Genomic DNA, 16377 nt, shown 5'->3' on the forward strand with positions numbered 1-16377 from the left:
TGTAGCGACTGCATGGGGAGCTATGTTGAGAAATATTGAGACTGCATCTGGGCTCAGCAGGAGAATTCCACATTCTATTGGAGAAGTCTGACATTGGCCTAAATAAGAAATGCAGGTATTTTCTATCTTAGAATTTTGAAAATCTCTGAAATCCATTCCTGTTCTAGAATACTTTGTGAAAGGCAGTGCCTAAAAACCAATCAGAGAAATGGCACTTTAAAGCTGATTAAATGATAATAAAGAATAACAGCAGCCAACATTTATTAAACATTATGTATCAGGAACTGTTCTTTATACATATTATTTCATTTAATTGTCACAACGAAACCCCAATGAGGTAGTTACTATTAATATTCTCATTTTACAGATAAGGAACTGGGGCATACTGACGCTCAGTAATCTGCTAGTTGAGGCACGGCTTACTAAGCACTGGAGCTGGGGTTCAAGCTCAGGTAGTCTGATTTCAGAGACTTGCTCTTGACCACTATGTTATGAAGGATGAAGAAGAGGAGGAGTAAAGACACTGGCAGATGGAGTGGGGGATACAACAGCAGCCTCCGGTACTAAGGCAGAAAAGATGGCTGTGTCTGTATGGAGGAAACGTGGGCATGGTGAATCTGTCCTGACTAAATTCTAAGTTAACTACCAAGCACTCCATCAATGCTGGGGGGAGGGTGAAGCAGACTGCCACGACCAGATACTTTAGGGCCATCACTGGCTTCTCTAATAACCTACACAAGCCAGACCCACATGAATTAGGAACAAAAGAAATTATCTAAAAGATAATAATATAAGAAAATATCAACTTGAGTTTGAGACCACTTAAGTGCAAGAAAACTTCCAAAAAGGATGAGGTCAGTTGGAACTGAAATAATTGAGGAAGGTTTCAGGAAAGAGATAGGACTGAATGAATGGGCAACATTCTGAAAGGCAAGCAGAAGGAATAGCATGAGACTGGAGAGCAGCATTCAGGAATCTGAGGGAAGACCACCTAACATCTATCCCCTGCAACCAGAGTAAAGGAATGTAATTAGGAGGAAGTCCTCAAGTCACCCAAACTCTGAGAACTTACCATGTACAAGATGCTGGGCAAAGCACTCAGGCAGAGTTCTTAACAAGGCATCCATGGATAGGTGTCAGGGGCCTGTGAACCTCCCCAAAATAGCATGCAAAATATATGAGGGGAAGGCAATTTTCTGGGGAGAGGGTTCAATTTCTTCATCAGATTCTACAAGTGCATGCAAGCCACAAAGGTGAAAAAAGTCTCTGCACCAGGGAGATAAAGGGGGTAGGGGGTGGGGGAAATCCCAAGTCCAGCACTATAGAAATGCACAAGCTCGTGGAGAAAGAAAAACAGATATAAATAACTCTAATGCAAGGCAGACTTTGATAAGTGTACGAAGGGAGGTATGGAAAAATGCCGTGAGGGAAGGAGGAGAAGAGTTCATGCTAATTGGGCTGTCAATAAGACATCCTCTCTTCAATCCTGGTTTTGGGATCCAAATTTGTAAGGAAAAACAACCACTCTTGCCCAGGCCCAAACAGAGCCCCTAGTCAGCACTTCTTTCTCAGGTACTCCCAGGAGAGTGGAGGCCGACTCTATTCCTGCCAGGAAGGTGAAGGAGGACATTGTTTTCAGGGCAATAGGAAGCAGCAGGAAGGAGATGTGCATCCTGAAAACGAGCAATGACCCTGTCTACATTCTTTTCCTCTTCTACCCAGGCCCTATTCCCTGAATTCCTAAAGTACTCATTATCCTCACACTGAGTGCTTAATCCTTAATTGTGTCCTTTATCCTCACTTTATCTATTTTAAGGAAGTCCCTTCTCAGAGAGGCCCCTTACTCTCCAAGCTAGTCTTTTCTCTCACCCCTCCATTCGGAAACTTTGTGCCATTATCACGTTTCACTTTCTTCCAAGAACTCACCACCATCTGATCATCACTAATCTATTTGTTTATGTGTTTATCATGTCTTTTCCTCATAAAATATAAGCTCCATAAAAGTTAAGCCTTTAAATTTCTGGTTTCCTTCTATGTCCCTAATACCTACACATTTCCTGGCACATATGAGTGCTCAAGAACTATTTGTTGAGTATCTCCTGTCCCTTTGTATTTTTCTGCAGGACCAGCACAGTATCCAAGTCCTAGAGAGAAAAGCGTAAGGAGAAATGAAAGCACTTTTTTTCTCATGAGAACATTTTTGAGATGCTTGGAGTGCAAGACAACCCTTAATTAAATGATCGTGGAGGAGTGTCACCAGAGAAACATGTGTGAAACCCAGAATTTTAGTATTCTGTTGCCTTCTACATCATCTCTACCACCAAATTCTGTCATTTGTCACTTCTCTCTTTGACAGCTCTCAGCTTTCTTCTGTCACCCTTCTCATCTAGGCACTCATCGACCACACTTTAGGACTCTGCAACAATCATCTGGATGGACTCTATCTCCAAGCCATCCTGCAAGCTTCCAACAGCTTAATCTACCTATAATCACAATTCCTAGAACATAAAAGGTTTTCACTAAATACCTGAAGAATTAAAGTATGAATCAGTGGATGGAAATAAAACATTGCCTTCCATCATACCAAATTCCTGCTTTAAAAAATTTATGTTGCTCCCTACCGAGTCCAAATTCAGCAGTCTGGTACTGCACACTCCACAGCTACGTCACAACCACCTTTCAACCTCGTCTCCTTCACACCCTGTGAGCCTCAGAATTTGTATTCCCCAAACTTTTACTTCGCTTCAAGCCGAAGGACTTCCTTTTGGGAAATACAGCAAAATACTAGCCAATGCTGGATAAAATGACAAAACTTTTTATTTACCCAGTTAACCTCTCTGTGAGTGAGGAAAATTGCCAGGGGCCAAAAATTAAGATGTGAATGTCAAAACAGCGAGCAGATAGTTTGGGCAACACAACTTTAGACAATAGATAAAATAAATTTGTTTTAAATTATTAAAAACAAAAGAATATAGTATTTAAAAAAGAATCCAATTCGAAATGAAGCCAAATAAAACTTACAGGTTTGAAAATATAATCATTGAATAAAGCAGGGGGAAAAAGGGGGTAGATGTCTCTCTGTCAATCTCTCTCCCTAAATTTCCCATTTCTTTGTTCCTATGTAACAAATTGTTTCCCTGCCTTCTCTGCTGGAAGTCGCTTACCTGAGATGTGCTCCCTATCCTCCTGTCTCTTTCCTCAGGCCCTCAACTCAGCTGAAATGAAAAAGAAAACCAAGAACTAAGAATACATATTAACACTTGTCCCTGGTTCACAAGGAAATTCCTCAATGTCCTCCCTCCCCCTACCAATCCTTGACACAGGTGGTGATGAGCAGTTAGGAGACCAGCTGGTTGGCGAGGGAGGGTATGTGTGTGCACAAGGCTGCATGCATCCGTTTGAACCCTAAGTTGGCAGGCAGGGTGGAAAGGAGTAGATCAGAGGATTTGTAAGAAGATCTCAGGAGAGAGGCCTTTAATCTTTGAGGCAACTTTTTGTATGGAGACCATGTTGTGAGAGATAACCTTGGAGACCAAGTAGTCAGAAGCACTGGAATAGCTGTGACCTCTCAGTTCAGGCAACTATCTTGAAAGAACAGGGCTAGAATGTCAAAGATTGGCTGTCCCCTTGCCCCCTAAGAGACACTGGAGAGGTTCCAAACCTATCCCTGAAAGAGGCACCCCATTCCAAAGATTAGGAAACTGAAACTCTGCAAAGAAAAGGGGCTTGCCCAAGGACCCTCCAAAAGTCATGTACGAAGCTAGGATAGAAACTGAGATACCTGCCAAACGTTCCTGCCTTCAGTCCTAGAAATCCTCAGCATGGACTCAGGGGCATGCAGCAGAGGAACAAGTTAGCTTTTCCCAACTGCTGATTTTTTGTGTCCTGGCACATCCACAAAACATCTCTCATTCTCAGCAAAATCCTTGCCTTCTAGCCTACTCCTCCCTGCCTCCCACCCCCATGCAAATATTCACCCGAAATCAGAAAGGAAGCCTGGAGGCAGCACTGAACATCATGGAGAAAAAAAAAAAAAGAGTCTTTAAAGAATGTGTATTTGGTGGCAGGTGCTGGCTGCAGATGGCCTGGAGACTGCTGAGGATATGGCTGTGTCATGGACTGAGCAGTTGAAGGAGCACCGGCAAAAGGGCTAGTTGAGGAATGTATCTATCCACTCCTGCCTGCCCTGTAATTCTCTAATTCCTACCAGACTGTAAACTCTGAGCGGAAGAGATGGGAACCACCATTCACTGAGCTCCTTATGTGTGCTAGGCTTATGTTAAATCTAATTGGGCACCTAATATGTGGTAGGCTCACTAAACTTTAGTCATGAGGAAAGCACTACAGAGAAGGCATTATAACCCCATTACCAAAGGAAGCATTAGACTTGAAAAGGTAAGTATCTTATACAACTGATGAGTTACAGAGAGCTTGGATTTGAACCCTGCCCTGTCTTCGAATTCCTTAATTTTTTTCGGGAACTATCAATGCTTTTTATCCCACTTGCTCCTCCATAAAAAAGTAAATGCTCCATAAACATTTTCAGTTTTAAAATGAATCATCTCTGAAGTGATTGAAGGTTAGCAAAATAAATAAAAATTGAAAAACTCACATCGCTCAATGTTTTGGGCATTTATAAAATCCTTGATTCTGTTTGGAATATCATTTCTCTATTCCCACTCCCACCTTTCTCCTTTTCCAATCCTTAGGCCTCCTCCCAGGTCCTGATACCATAAAGCAGCAGTCCTCAACTTTTTTGGCACCAGGGACCAATATGCCTATGAGAATCTAATGCTTTATGATCTGAGGTGGAGCTGTGGTAGTGATGCTAACTCTGGGCAGAGGCTGCAAATACAGATGAAGCTTCGCTGGCTTGCCCACCACTCACCTCCTACTGTGCAGCCCAGTTCCCACCGGTCCATGACCCAGGGGTTAGGGACCCCTGCCATAAAACACAATTCTACCTACTATGAAGCTGAATGCAAGCATAGCCCCTGCTCTGCACAAGAATACAGTTTAAAAAGAATGGACAGAGAAGGCAAATAACATCTCTGCCAGGCCTGATTTTTCATCTGTTAGTAAATGGGATGGATCTCTGATGTTTGAGACTTTATGCATCCAAGAGCCATGGGCTGGGCAGTGGTCACAAGTCTTTGTGCTCATGGTCTCCCCACAAGTCTGAGGGCATAGGAGCCAACCTAACTTTCCTGGCCTTCCTGTCTGGATTTCTCAGTTGTTTCATTAGTAGTGTCAGGGATGCCCCAAGCCTTATGAATTTTTCTTGTATTTATGTCATTGTTTAAAATAACAGTCGCTCAGGTCCCAATACCTATCAGTAAACTCCAAGCTTTTCATATTCTTTTCATACATAAGGAGGTAGGAATTTATTTTTGAAGGTCATTCAATTTTTCAATACCTTAATAAAGACACACACAAAAAAAGTACTTGTTCAACTTTCCTGTGTTTTTAATAGAGAATTCTTGTTAAGGTATTCCAGATTCCAGCATTTTTATCACTGATTATACTTTTTTTTTTTTCAATAATCTCTAGGTCAGAGTAGTGGGATTATAGGTGATTGTTAATTTCTTCTTCATACTTTTATGTATACCATAGCACTTTTGATGTATTTTATGCCTCGATTTGGTCCAGAAAAAAATTTAAGTGGCTTACAAGGACCACAGAATATAAGATGACATAAACTAGAAGTAGTGATGGGGAAAAAAGGAAAAATAAAGGTATTGGCATAAAATTGACACCAAAATGCAGATCATAAAATCTTTTGCACTTTTTTTTCCGATGAACCAACAATTAAATTCTTCAGTTTTCCAGTAACCAACACAAAGAGAGAAACCTGAGTGGTTTTACAGTTTATATGGCCAATAAAAAAAATTAAACAAATTGATTGCTCGAGAGAATCATAGCTATTTCTAGTATTCTGGGAGGGCTCTCACATAGGGCAATGTTTTTCAATCCCATCCTTGCAGCAGATCTAATGCAGAATTTCGCAGGGCTGTATCTCAGAGCATTTGGTCTTACTTGACCACTTCCTTAGTGTATCTATCAGTTGTACTGGGGTGCCTAAAGCACAAAAAAAATTACAGGGTTAATGTGGTCCAGATACACAGCTGTCATCTGATATAAAGAACATGTATTATTTTTTAATCATAAATATTTTTTAAGTAAATCACATTTTCATACATAAAGTAAAAAAATAGGCTAACTTAATCTATGCTCATGGTAGTGACTGAAAGGAAGCCCAAGGGGGGCTGTTGTGGTGCTGGTAGTGTTCTATTTTTTCATCAGAGTGCTTGTGATACAGGTCTGTTCAGTTTGTGGAAATTCCTCAAACTGTACACTTATATGTGCATTTTTATGTACATACAAGACATTTCAATGAAAAGTTTTGAAAACACACACACAACCAGAGACAGGGACAACCTGTAAACCTGATTTTCTTAAAAAAAAAAAAAAAAAAAAAGTTGGTTAGTAAAGAAATGAAAAAAGATTAGTATAAAAAAGTACATACTAAAATATCACAAGATGAAAAGATTATTCATTTTTGCTTGTCTCATGAATACTTCTAATACTGAACACAGCAGTTGGTAGACACTAAGAGTCTGTAAAAGTTGAAAGATCCATCTATAATGCTTTGCTCAGAATATATAACATTTAGCCCAATGTCTTTTGTATATACCATCCAAACTGTTCTCACCTCTTCCAGTAGTATTTTTTTTTACATCAGATAACATATATATCTATTAATTGTGGATCACAAGGTCAAACGAGAATTAGCTGAAAGCTCAAAATGTATGGTTGGCCTAGTTTAGACCTCATTATCCTTGGCTATAAGGAAAAAGGCTCATGGAAAATAAAAGGGTAGATTTTGAGTCTGGTGGAACTTGGTAGAGAACTAGACAGTGAGCGGCCGACTCCAGGAACAGCCTCCAGGCCCCATTCCAAAGCAAACTCTGCTATGGTGGCTGCGCTGCTCTGCTCCGCTCCATAAAGCTCAGCACTAGAGGGCAAGACCAGGCTTCATGGCCTGGAAAATTACTGCAGTGCAACTACCAGCCTCTCCTAAAGCCAGCACAGAAGCGGTTGCCTTAGAAAGCCTTTTGCTGCAAAGTACTTATAACCATGAACAACTCTCAGGACAAGGAGTGATAAGAGACCCAGTACCGGCCAGCAGGCAAATGGGGCCTCAACTCAGTCTGAGGGGTCCTGGGTGGTGGGCAAGATAGAGAGGATGTCTATGTTGCTGCAATTTTGCTGGCCAGGTCAAGACAGAGACTGAAAAGATGGGGCAAGAAGACGCCAGGTCTAGGTAAGGTCTCCTGTTGTCACACACTGTGTTAATGATGCACAGTGCTAGGTCCGAAGAACATACATATAATTTAAAAAAAAAAAAAAAGCATTGATGGCTTAATTCTTATCTTTTGCATTTGTGTTTAAGGGCTATTGTTTATATGTATTATGTATGGCTCTAGGAACAATTCCTAGGTTCTATTCTTGGATCCTTCACTGATTAAAAAAAAGTATCTGCCAGTGGAAACTAACCTATCAGATGCTCAGAAAGTCAGAGCTTATTACCCATAACCAGAAGGTATTTATTTGAGTGCCTACTATGTGACCAGATTTGAATACTGATTGGAAGTTACACGCAGCACCTGGGTGACCAGAATGGTGGTGTCAAGAGAGGTAAGTAGGACACAAGAACAGGAGCCAGAGGTTCCGTGGGAAAGAAGGCCAGCACAGCCAGGGCGGTGAGAGAGTCCCAGGCCATAAGGCACAAGTGAAGCTGTTGTTCTTCCTTTCTCCACTCGCCTCTGCTCTGAGTTTCAACTCTAAGCCACACCATCCCTTGCTCTGCCCACACATCTGTCTCATTTGTTTCTCCCTCTCTCCCTGCCTGCGTCTCAGATTACTGTTCTGCCCTGAGTTACCTCTGGTACTGGTTTGTATCCTTTCCAAATCTGAATGGCTGTCGTGACCCCAGGAGCAGAAGTGCTTGCCCGATGATATCTGTAGGTGTGCCTCCTCAGCCCACTCAAAGTCAATTAGAAATCACAAGAGCCAACCAGAGATGTGATGTAGATTTAAGGTAGTGAAAGCCGATTAATCCCTGCGCCTAAGAACACTTTGGGATTCAGCAGGTAAACCTGGAACTTAAATTTGAACATACCTGAACCAGCCTTGCAAGATCTCGATAGCTGGCACACACTCTCATTCAGCCCTGGCTCTGTGCCCAAACATGATCTCTTGGCTCTAGCACCAAGTTGGTCCCAGCAGATCAATTATAGAGCAAAGAACCTATATACCATTTAGCTCAGACCTCTGCCCTCAGGCAGGACTTAGCTAATTCAATCTGAACAAATGGGTATAACTTGTTAAAACCTGCCAGAATGGAGTCTAACTTCCAATATCGTCTGTTCCCAGGGCTTCTTTTCAGCCAGTACATACCTATACAGCTTACCAGTTATTAAAATACTGAAATACATATGAACATGTTGGGATACAGTGACTACCCAGGCCCTCTGAATGCCCACTACCCTGACCTGTTCATGAAGGAGAGCTTCATGACCCAGCAGCTAAAGGTCTAATGCAAGCCACAACAAGGGACCCCGTTCAAGTACTAACCATTCCTACCAAAGTATTACTCTATTGCCCTTGTCCATTCCATTCTACATGGCTACCATATTCTAAAACTTCCAGCTGCTTTCTCTTACCTATAAATGACACTCTTTAAGGTTGTTATTCAAAGTCTTTCATAATACAGTGACATTGTATATTCACCTTCATACCCTCTGCTGCACCAGACCTAGAGCTTCAACAATCCCAAATACTAACCTTACCCTGACTCTTGGTCTTTGTTTATGCTGCTCTTTCTGACTGGAGTAGCCTTTTCTTTCTGTACCCATTAAAATCTCACCAACTCTTCGGATCTCCTGAAATGTCACCACTTCCATGAAATTAGTCGAAAACGCTGTGTTCCATTTCCAGAAGCATCACAGAAAAAATCTGGGTTCTACATTTTTAAAACTTAATGACTGCTTCATATTTTTTACATATGCACCTGAACTCCCTTCCTTGAGAGCTGTTGAGAGGCCAGAAACTATTACCTACTTATTATATCTCAGTGACCTAGCACAATGCCTTGCTCAAGATATGTGCTAAATAGTTGTTTAAATGAGTGAGTTAACAGCTCTAATGCTTTTGTCCAAGAGACCCGTTTTCTATCTGTTAATGATTTCAGTTGCTTTTCTCTGAAGTTACTCCAATTGTGGTTGTATCTTTTTTTACATATGGAGCCCAAATTGCACATCATCCATATCTTAAACTACTGGGTTATACCATGAAGATAGAGCAGGAAACCAGCTCCCCTGTCATTACTTTACCACCCTGGAGTTTGTGACCAGATTGATGTACCAGTCACACAGGGACAGACAAATGAAAGGTTCTTGGTAATGAAGGCTGGCCTTACAGATGACAGGAAAGCTGGTGGTGGAGTGAGTTGGCAGGGATTACTAGACAGAAGATGCAGGGTGGCTTGTTGGGGAGCATAGCCAAGATGAGACTTTGGTTGCTGTGGTCAAGGCCATGGGTACAGTCCTGGGAGGGGAAGTTTTACTACCCTGGTTGCTGTTGATAGGCCAAGGTGTAGAGGAAGGAATGCTAGCAACTCCCTTCCTACCTCTCTATTTCCTAATTCTTCCTCCCTTGATCTCCTTTCAGAGGAATAGCTTTGAGCTGAGAGTAAGACCCATATGGACAAGAGGACTTTGATGCAAGATGCCTGGACCTCTTAAAAACAAAGAAGAATGGAAGACAAGGGACCAGAAACCACAGCCACTGTCTAAAGCTCATTCCAAAAGAAAATCAAGGAAAGAGTGGAACACAATGAGACAGCCCAGCATGAAAAGCCACCCTGGGGAGCAGATGGGTTTCAGAGTTCTAGAAGGCAGAGAAGAGAAAACGAGTGATCCATCAGTGCCCAGGCTTGGAGTCTTGTTAAAAATGATGGCTAGGGAAACAGAAAGCCAGTTCTAGAATAGGAAGCTGGTAACATTTTTTTCTGGAGAAGGGTCAGTTTGGAAAGGAAACAAAGAATAAGGAAACTCAGTCAGAGAGTTAAGATATATCTAGAAGGGAAACCAAACAGACCCAAGAATTGATGGCTAAGGATGAGACAACTAACAAGAGACAAAACTGGGAGCCAAAGTGTGAGATTCTGATTATGGCAAATTGGTTCTGGTCTCTGAGGAGAAAGCAGATTTGAGGTTAAAAAAAGAAAGTAAGTGTGTGAGGGCAGGAGGGGAAGGAAGGGAGATCACCGATTTCAGGGTCACAAAGCAACTGCTTTCCTCTATATTTTTAATTGGTGCAGAGGAGCCCACTGGCCACATTAATAAAATGGTGCCCACACTGAGAAGAGGTGTCCCAAGGAGGAAAGGTAGGAGATACCTCCCTCTCCAGGGCCTCCCACCTACACACACTCCAATTGCGTTCATCCATTTGGGACTATGAAGGGTATGGAAAGGTAGCTTCTCTGTCTTTCAGAGGAAAGAATAAAGCTCAGGGGAAGAAAGAACTAACTATAGGAAGGCAGATTTCAGTCATCAGAAGAACTCTCCTTGGTGATCAATTGGTCCTACTTCCTCCTTCCACCAGAGAAACTGTCATTTTTCCCTTGACTCCTCAATTAGTTAGTGGCAGAACCAGGATTGGAACCCCAGTCTCCTAACTCACAACCAGAATTATTTCAACTGCCACACAGTGAGAGGTTCCACCATAAACATCTCTCTACCCTGAACCAGCTCAATCACTGACCCTAATAATTCCCTCTCTTTAGCCACAGGAAGCAAAGCACCACACCCAACTCTGGGCAGAGCAGTTGACACAAGGGCCTGTCAGAGCATCTTCTCACCAGCAATTTCATCAGTCATTCCTTGCTTCCTGAAAGGGGGAAGCGAAGGCGTGAAAGGTGATGTTCTAGAACTATGAATTTCTGCTCCTTGGGCTTGAGAAGGTAATCTGGTAATTCTGGGAGTCTCTCCACTCCTTCCGATTATTACATGGCCCTTTACGGGTCTCTGACACTTTCAGTTTTACCTCGTTAGCTCCATCAGTACTAAATTGAAAAGCACCTCGATTGCCATAACTTTTAAAGTAGAAAGAGAGACCATTCCCTCCTCCATTCTCCTAGGAGGAAACTGAGGCACAGAAACATTAAGTGGCTTTGGCAAAGTTAAAAAGAATTAAGTGGTCCAATGTCCTGCACATTGTCTCCTTAAGCAGAGTCTGGGGAGTTTGGTAAATTCCCCAGGGTTCTCAAGGAGGGCTTCAGATAACTAGCTGCAGGGACGGACAGGACAGGAGAGGCGACGGCTCAGAGAGGAGGTGGGGGACTGTGGAGGAAGTGGAAGGAGCTGGGGTGGAGAGTGGCGTATGGGAGGAGGGGAGGAAAAGTGGCTCTAGGAGGTATTGTTAAAATAAAGACCCGCAGAAAACGCAGCAGGAGAGGAAATGGAGCGAGCCCTAGAAAAGGTGGTGAGCAAAGTTTGGGCCGCGCAGGCTGGAGCGGGCGGCCTGGGTGGAGACGGCCGAGGGCATCCCAGACACAAATCTCCAGTCCGCGCGTGCACCGCGCGTGTCTCTTCCAGGGGGACTGCAAGCCTGACGCCGCTGGAAGTGCCCCAAGTCTCCCAGCATTTCCGCGGGGCGGGCGGGGAGCCTATCTCCCCATTGCCCTCCGAGCGGGAGAAACGAGCAGCCCCAAGGATGCCCCGGCCCCATGTGGCCCGGTGGCCAGGCCCGGGCTCGGGAACTCGGCGCTTGGCCGCCGCACCCACTTGTCTCCCCGAGTAGGCAGAGGGGCCGCGCCGGGCACCTGGAGACGAAAACGAGCTGAAAATCGGATCTGATTATAAAAGACGGATCTCCCCGGTGCCGGGGCCACTGTGTAGTACCCCCTCCCACCTCCGCGTCCTCCCCCGCCCCTTCCCGGTGCTACTTACTCCGGTTCAGGGGGTTCCCGCCGACCTGGGCCGACGCCACCAGATAAAGAGTCCAGAGCCCCACCGACACCACGGCGATCGCCAGCAGCAGCCGGAAGCGCCGCCGCAGCCGTTTGACCGGCCGCAGGAGCAGCAGAAGCAGCGCGGCGCGGGGGCTCCCCATGGCGCTGCGCTCCGGCGGCCGCCACCAGCCCCGGCCCCCCGGCCGGGCCCAGCGCCCCGGGCGCACGGGGTCCCAGCCCCAGCCCAGCGTCTCAGGACTGCGCCGAGGCCGTCTTCCCCGGCCGCCCTCCAGCTGGGCGCCGGCTCATGCTCCGCGCCCGGGCCGCAGGTCTCTCCAGGAGCGGAGCCCGGATCCTCCTCCCCGACTGTCCTCCGCGCGCGGCTCTCCTCTCCACGCCTCTCCTCGTCGCAGGCGCGCTGCCGCCCTCCCTACCGGCTGTCTCTCTCGCACACACTGCCCACCCAGAGATTCCCTAGGTGCGCGCCAACCCGCCTCTCCTCTCTACTCCTCCGGCTCCGGCTTTCTCCCAGCCTTAGCCGCAACAGTGCACCCACCTGTCCAGGCCCCGCCCCCGGGGCACAGGTGAGCCCCGCCCCCGAGGAGCCCTGGGAAGGGGCAAGAGCCCCTCTGGACTGCCTGGGGAAGCAAGAAGTGGGGCCAGTAAACTACTTACTGGCACCCCTCATCCCCCCCCCCCACACACACCCCGACAAGGGATGGAGAGAGAGTTGGGATGTAGGTGGGGTTACATTCTGGACTCTGAGGGAAACTGAGGCATTGTCCAGGCAGGCACCTGTGGGTGTTGCTCCCCAAGGAGAAGTGGAGGTTCATATCGGGGTGACATACGAAGTTTTGGTCCAGGCCCTTTCGTGGACTACACAGACCCCACTTACTATTTTAGGTAACAAGAGTAAACGTGATGGTTGGAAGGCAATGACCACTTAAATTAGCCATAGTTTCATCTGATTTGAAGATACTTCCTTCTCAGCCTCAACCACACCTTCGGGAAACACTGGAAAGTTGTATGGCCTCCAGGATGAATCTCAATTGACTTTTCCTAGACTAGGATGAAATAGCTGTTGGGAAAAGTCGATGTTGGAGGGTTCTGAAGAATTCAAAATCAAAAAAGAAACTCATTCTAGAGTTGAAAAGATCATCAAGACATTCTGTAGTATTCCAGTTCTCTGCCTTCAGGCAGGTAAAACATCTGATTTAAATGAGATAATTAAGGTCCAGAGGAGAAGAGTAAATTGCCTCAGGTCACGCAGCAGGTGATAAAGCAATTTTATTTTCCACGTTTTCTCCTGGGGAAAATGGTCAAGAACCAATGGGAAAAGTGGAGGATCGAAAGCATTCTGGACACTTTAAAATTAAATGAATACCATGCGAACACTTTTCCAAGACGAACGTTTACAGAATCAAGTGCTATGTTTTCCCTTCTCTCTGCTATCACCTTAGTAGGATGTTCAGGAGTCCAGTCCTCTCTAGTGGACTTTTGTAACTTTAGCTGTCTACACTCCAGACTCCTCCACCCCACCGCAGCCATCCTCTCCACTACCACCAGATAGTCTTTAAATTAAAATTTAAATCTCTTACACATTCACACACCTGGCTAGAAGTATTTAATGGCTTCCTGGTGCTTATTGACTCAAATGCAAGCTATAAATCTGAATCCAAGGCCTTCCAGAATCTTTTCCAACTTTGTGACCATCTGAAACTTGCTCTAGCTAAAACGAGTTTATTCACACTGCCCTTCAATACATTTTCTTTTTTAGTTGGTCAGGTTCAACTCTCTTCGAGATCCATTTTGGGTCCTATGAAGCTTTGTTGGATGAGCCCAATTCTGAGCGCCCCCACCCTCCTTGGAGCTTTAGTATTATTTAAAGTGGGCCCCACCTGCTGATACACACAGACTCACTTTTTTTAAATTAATTTATTTATTTATTTTTAATTCTTTAATGCCACCACATATTTGATCCCTTTTACCCCATCTACCTCTGGTAACCACTAGTATATTGTCCATATCCATGAATCTCTGTTTATCCTGTTCGTTTGTTGCTTTTAGGTTTATATCCCACATATAAGTGATATCATGTGGTTTTCAGCTTTTTCTATCTGGCTTATTTCACTTAGCATGATTATCTCGAGCTCCACAGCTTCTTTAGCCAATCATCTATTGTAGGACACATTGGTTGCTTCCATGTCCTGGCCACCAGGAAATATGCTGCCATGAACATCGGTGTGAAAATACCTTTTCAGATATTAGTTTTCAAGTTTTGGGGGTAAATATTCAACAGAGGGATTGCTGGATCATATGGCAGATCGATTCTCAGTTTTTTGAGGAAACTCCATAATATTCAGATTCACTTTTATGTGTAACTCATGTTCTCCAACTTCACTGTGAGGCTTCAAACATGGGAACTTCATATCCTAAGTATGTAGCACATTGGGGAGGAAATATTATCCTCTACACTTCAAGCTCTTCCGGGTGGGCTAATAACCAAATTAACACAGGACAGATTAGCAGGAGGGAAACAGATTTAAGTTTAATAACATGTATACTTTCTGTACAAATAAGAGAGACCCAGGAAAACTGAGTAACCAGAATGGCGGAAGCCGCTTTTTCCTGTGGGAGCCACCAAGTTCAGAGGAGCGCGGCCTTCTCCTCTCCCCGCCACGGTGTGTGCTTGTCCACTGATTTTGGTGTACTCCGAAAAGGGGGAATCATCTGGCAAAAATGTCACTTCGTCAGCTGTGTTCAAAGCTCCTATTGACCTTATATCGTGCAGTTTGTTCACACCAACTTGCGCAAAAACAATAGACAGCCCTATGCTGTCAGTGAATTAGCAGGTCATCAAAACAGTGCTAGGTTGTGGGGTACTGGCAGAGCTGGGGCTCGAATTCCCAGAGTTCGAGGCGGTGGGACTCATCGTTCTAGCCAGAGTGCTTTTGGCAATATGTGCCGTGGAGATCTCATGTTTGCACCAACCAAAACCTGGCACCACTGGCACCACAGGGTGAACACAACACAGAAGTGATATGCTATCTGCTCTGTCCTGGCTGCCTGGACCGTACCAGCACTGGTCATGTCTAAAGGTCAATGTATTGAGGAAGTTCTTGAACTTGCTTTGGTGGTTGAAGATAAAGTTGAAGGCTACAAGAAGACCAAGGAGGCTGCTTTGCTTTTTAAGAAACTTAAGGCCTGGAATAATATAAAAAAGGTGTATTGCACTTGGCAAAAAGCTGCCTCCCTCAAGAGTAACTACAACTCTCCCATGCACAAGGTACTCAATACAGACCCTAGCAGAATCTTGAAAAGCTCAGAAATCCAGAGAGCCCTCCGAGCACCACGCAGAGTCCTAAAAAAGAATCCACTGAAAAACCCGAGAATCATGTTGAAGCTAAACCCATATGCAAAGACCGTGCGCCAGAGCACCATTCTTCGCCAGGCCAAGAACCACAAGCTCTGGGTAGATAAAGCAGCAGCAGCTGCAGCACTAGAAGCCACATCAAATGAGAAGGGGGTTCCAGGCAAGAAGCCTGTGATAGGGAAGAAAAGAAAGAAGGCTGTTGGTGTTGTGAAGCAGAAGAAGCCTTTGGTGGGAAAAAAGTTCTGCAGCTACCAAGAAACCAGCAGCTGAAAAGACGCCCGTGGAAAAGAAACCCACCGCAGAAGAAAAGAAGCCTGTGGCATAAACTGAAATTAGTTTATTCCATAAAAGTCAAATGACTTTAAGACAGCTAATTTTGAATAAAAACCTGATCAAAGAGGCAGTCAGAAAAAAAATGGTGGAAGCAATCACTTTTTGCTAAAGACAAAGATTTTGGGGATGGAGAGTCAGTCATGGGAGCTTGCTAGGGTAAGCACAGTAAGGATAATATTGTTACGAAAATTTAAACCGTTACAAATGTAAATATCCTTTTTACAAAGGGTAACTTCTACTTGGTTTTCTGAGCTTCTCTCAGGTCTACTTATTCTTAAAAATAACCAGCCTAAAATAATATCCCAAAATGGCATATTTTGGGGTGGCAAACTCTGCTCCTCCTCATAGCGCAGTACCCACTTGGCATTCAGTAATGTTTGAGGGTGAAGGTAGCCCTTAGAGTGAACAACCCCCAGAAATTTCAGGGTAGTTCTTTAGCAAAAGGTGAATCTGAAGAACAATTCTCTAATAATAGTCCCAGCGAAATGTCTCTGTGAAGTTCCAAACCACAGCTGCGTGCCACTTTCCATGCTCTTTCTCACCAAAAGACAGGAGCGGCCAGCATGTACAAGCGTGGCTGAGGCAGGTGGGAGGTGACCAGGGTCCCTGTGAATAGAGTCTCTCTCTCATTGGGAACAACGAGACTAGATGGAAG

The 16377-nt window shown here is 44.6% G+C and overlaps 2 protein-coding genes across 2 annotated transcripts in view; one reads left to right on the forward strand and one right to left on the reverse strand.

The window, feature by feature from the left end:
- B4GALNT3 (beta-1,4-N-acetyl-galactosaminyltransferase 3) overlaps nucleotides 1–12177 on the reverse strand; it is an 87884-nt gene extending 75707 nt beyond the window's left edge. Inside the window, exon 1 of the mRNA XM_016137865.2 lies at nucleotides 12015–12177. Coding sequence (XP_015993351.2) covers nucleotides 12015–12177 — 163 coding nt within the window. The remainder of the gene's footprint in view (nucleotides 1–12014) is intronic.
- LOC107507373 (60S ribosomal protein L4-like) lies at nucleotides 12176–15792 on the forward strand. The gene is given in 5 exon segments (XM_036235854.1): nucleotides 12176–12600; nucleotides 13794–13891; nucleotides 14654–14788; nucleotides 14791–15629; nucleotides 15631–15792. Coding segments are annotated over 5 exon segments (1581 nt in total). The 3' UTR covers nucleotides 15715–15792.
- Nucleotides 15793–16377: the final 585 nt, after the last annotated feature.

The sequence above is a fragment of the Rousettus aegyptiacus genome, unplaced genomic scaffold, assembly GCF_014176215.1.
Source record: "Rousettus aegyptiacus isolate mRouAeg1 unplaced genomic scaffold, mRouAeg1.p scaffold_m13_p_2, whole genome shotgun sequence".
In the NCBI taxonomy this organism is placed as follows: Eukaryota; Metazoa; Chordata; class Mammalia; order Chiroptera; family Pteropodidae; genus Rousettus; species Rousettus aegyptiacus.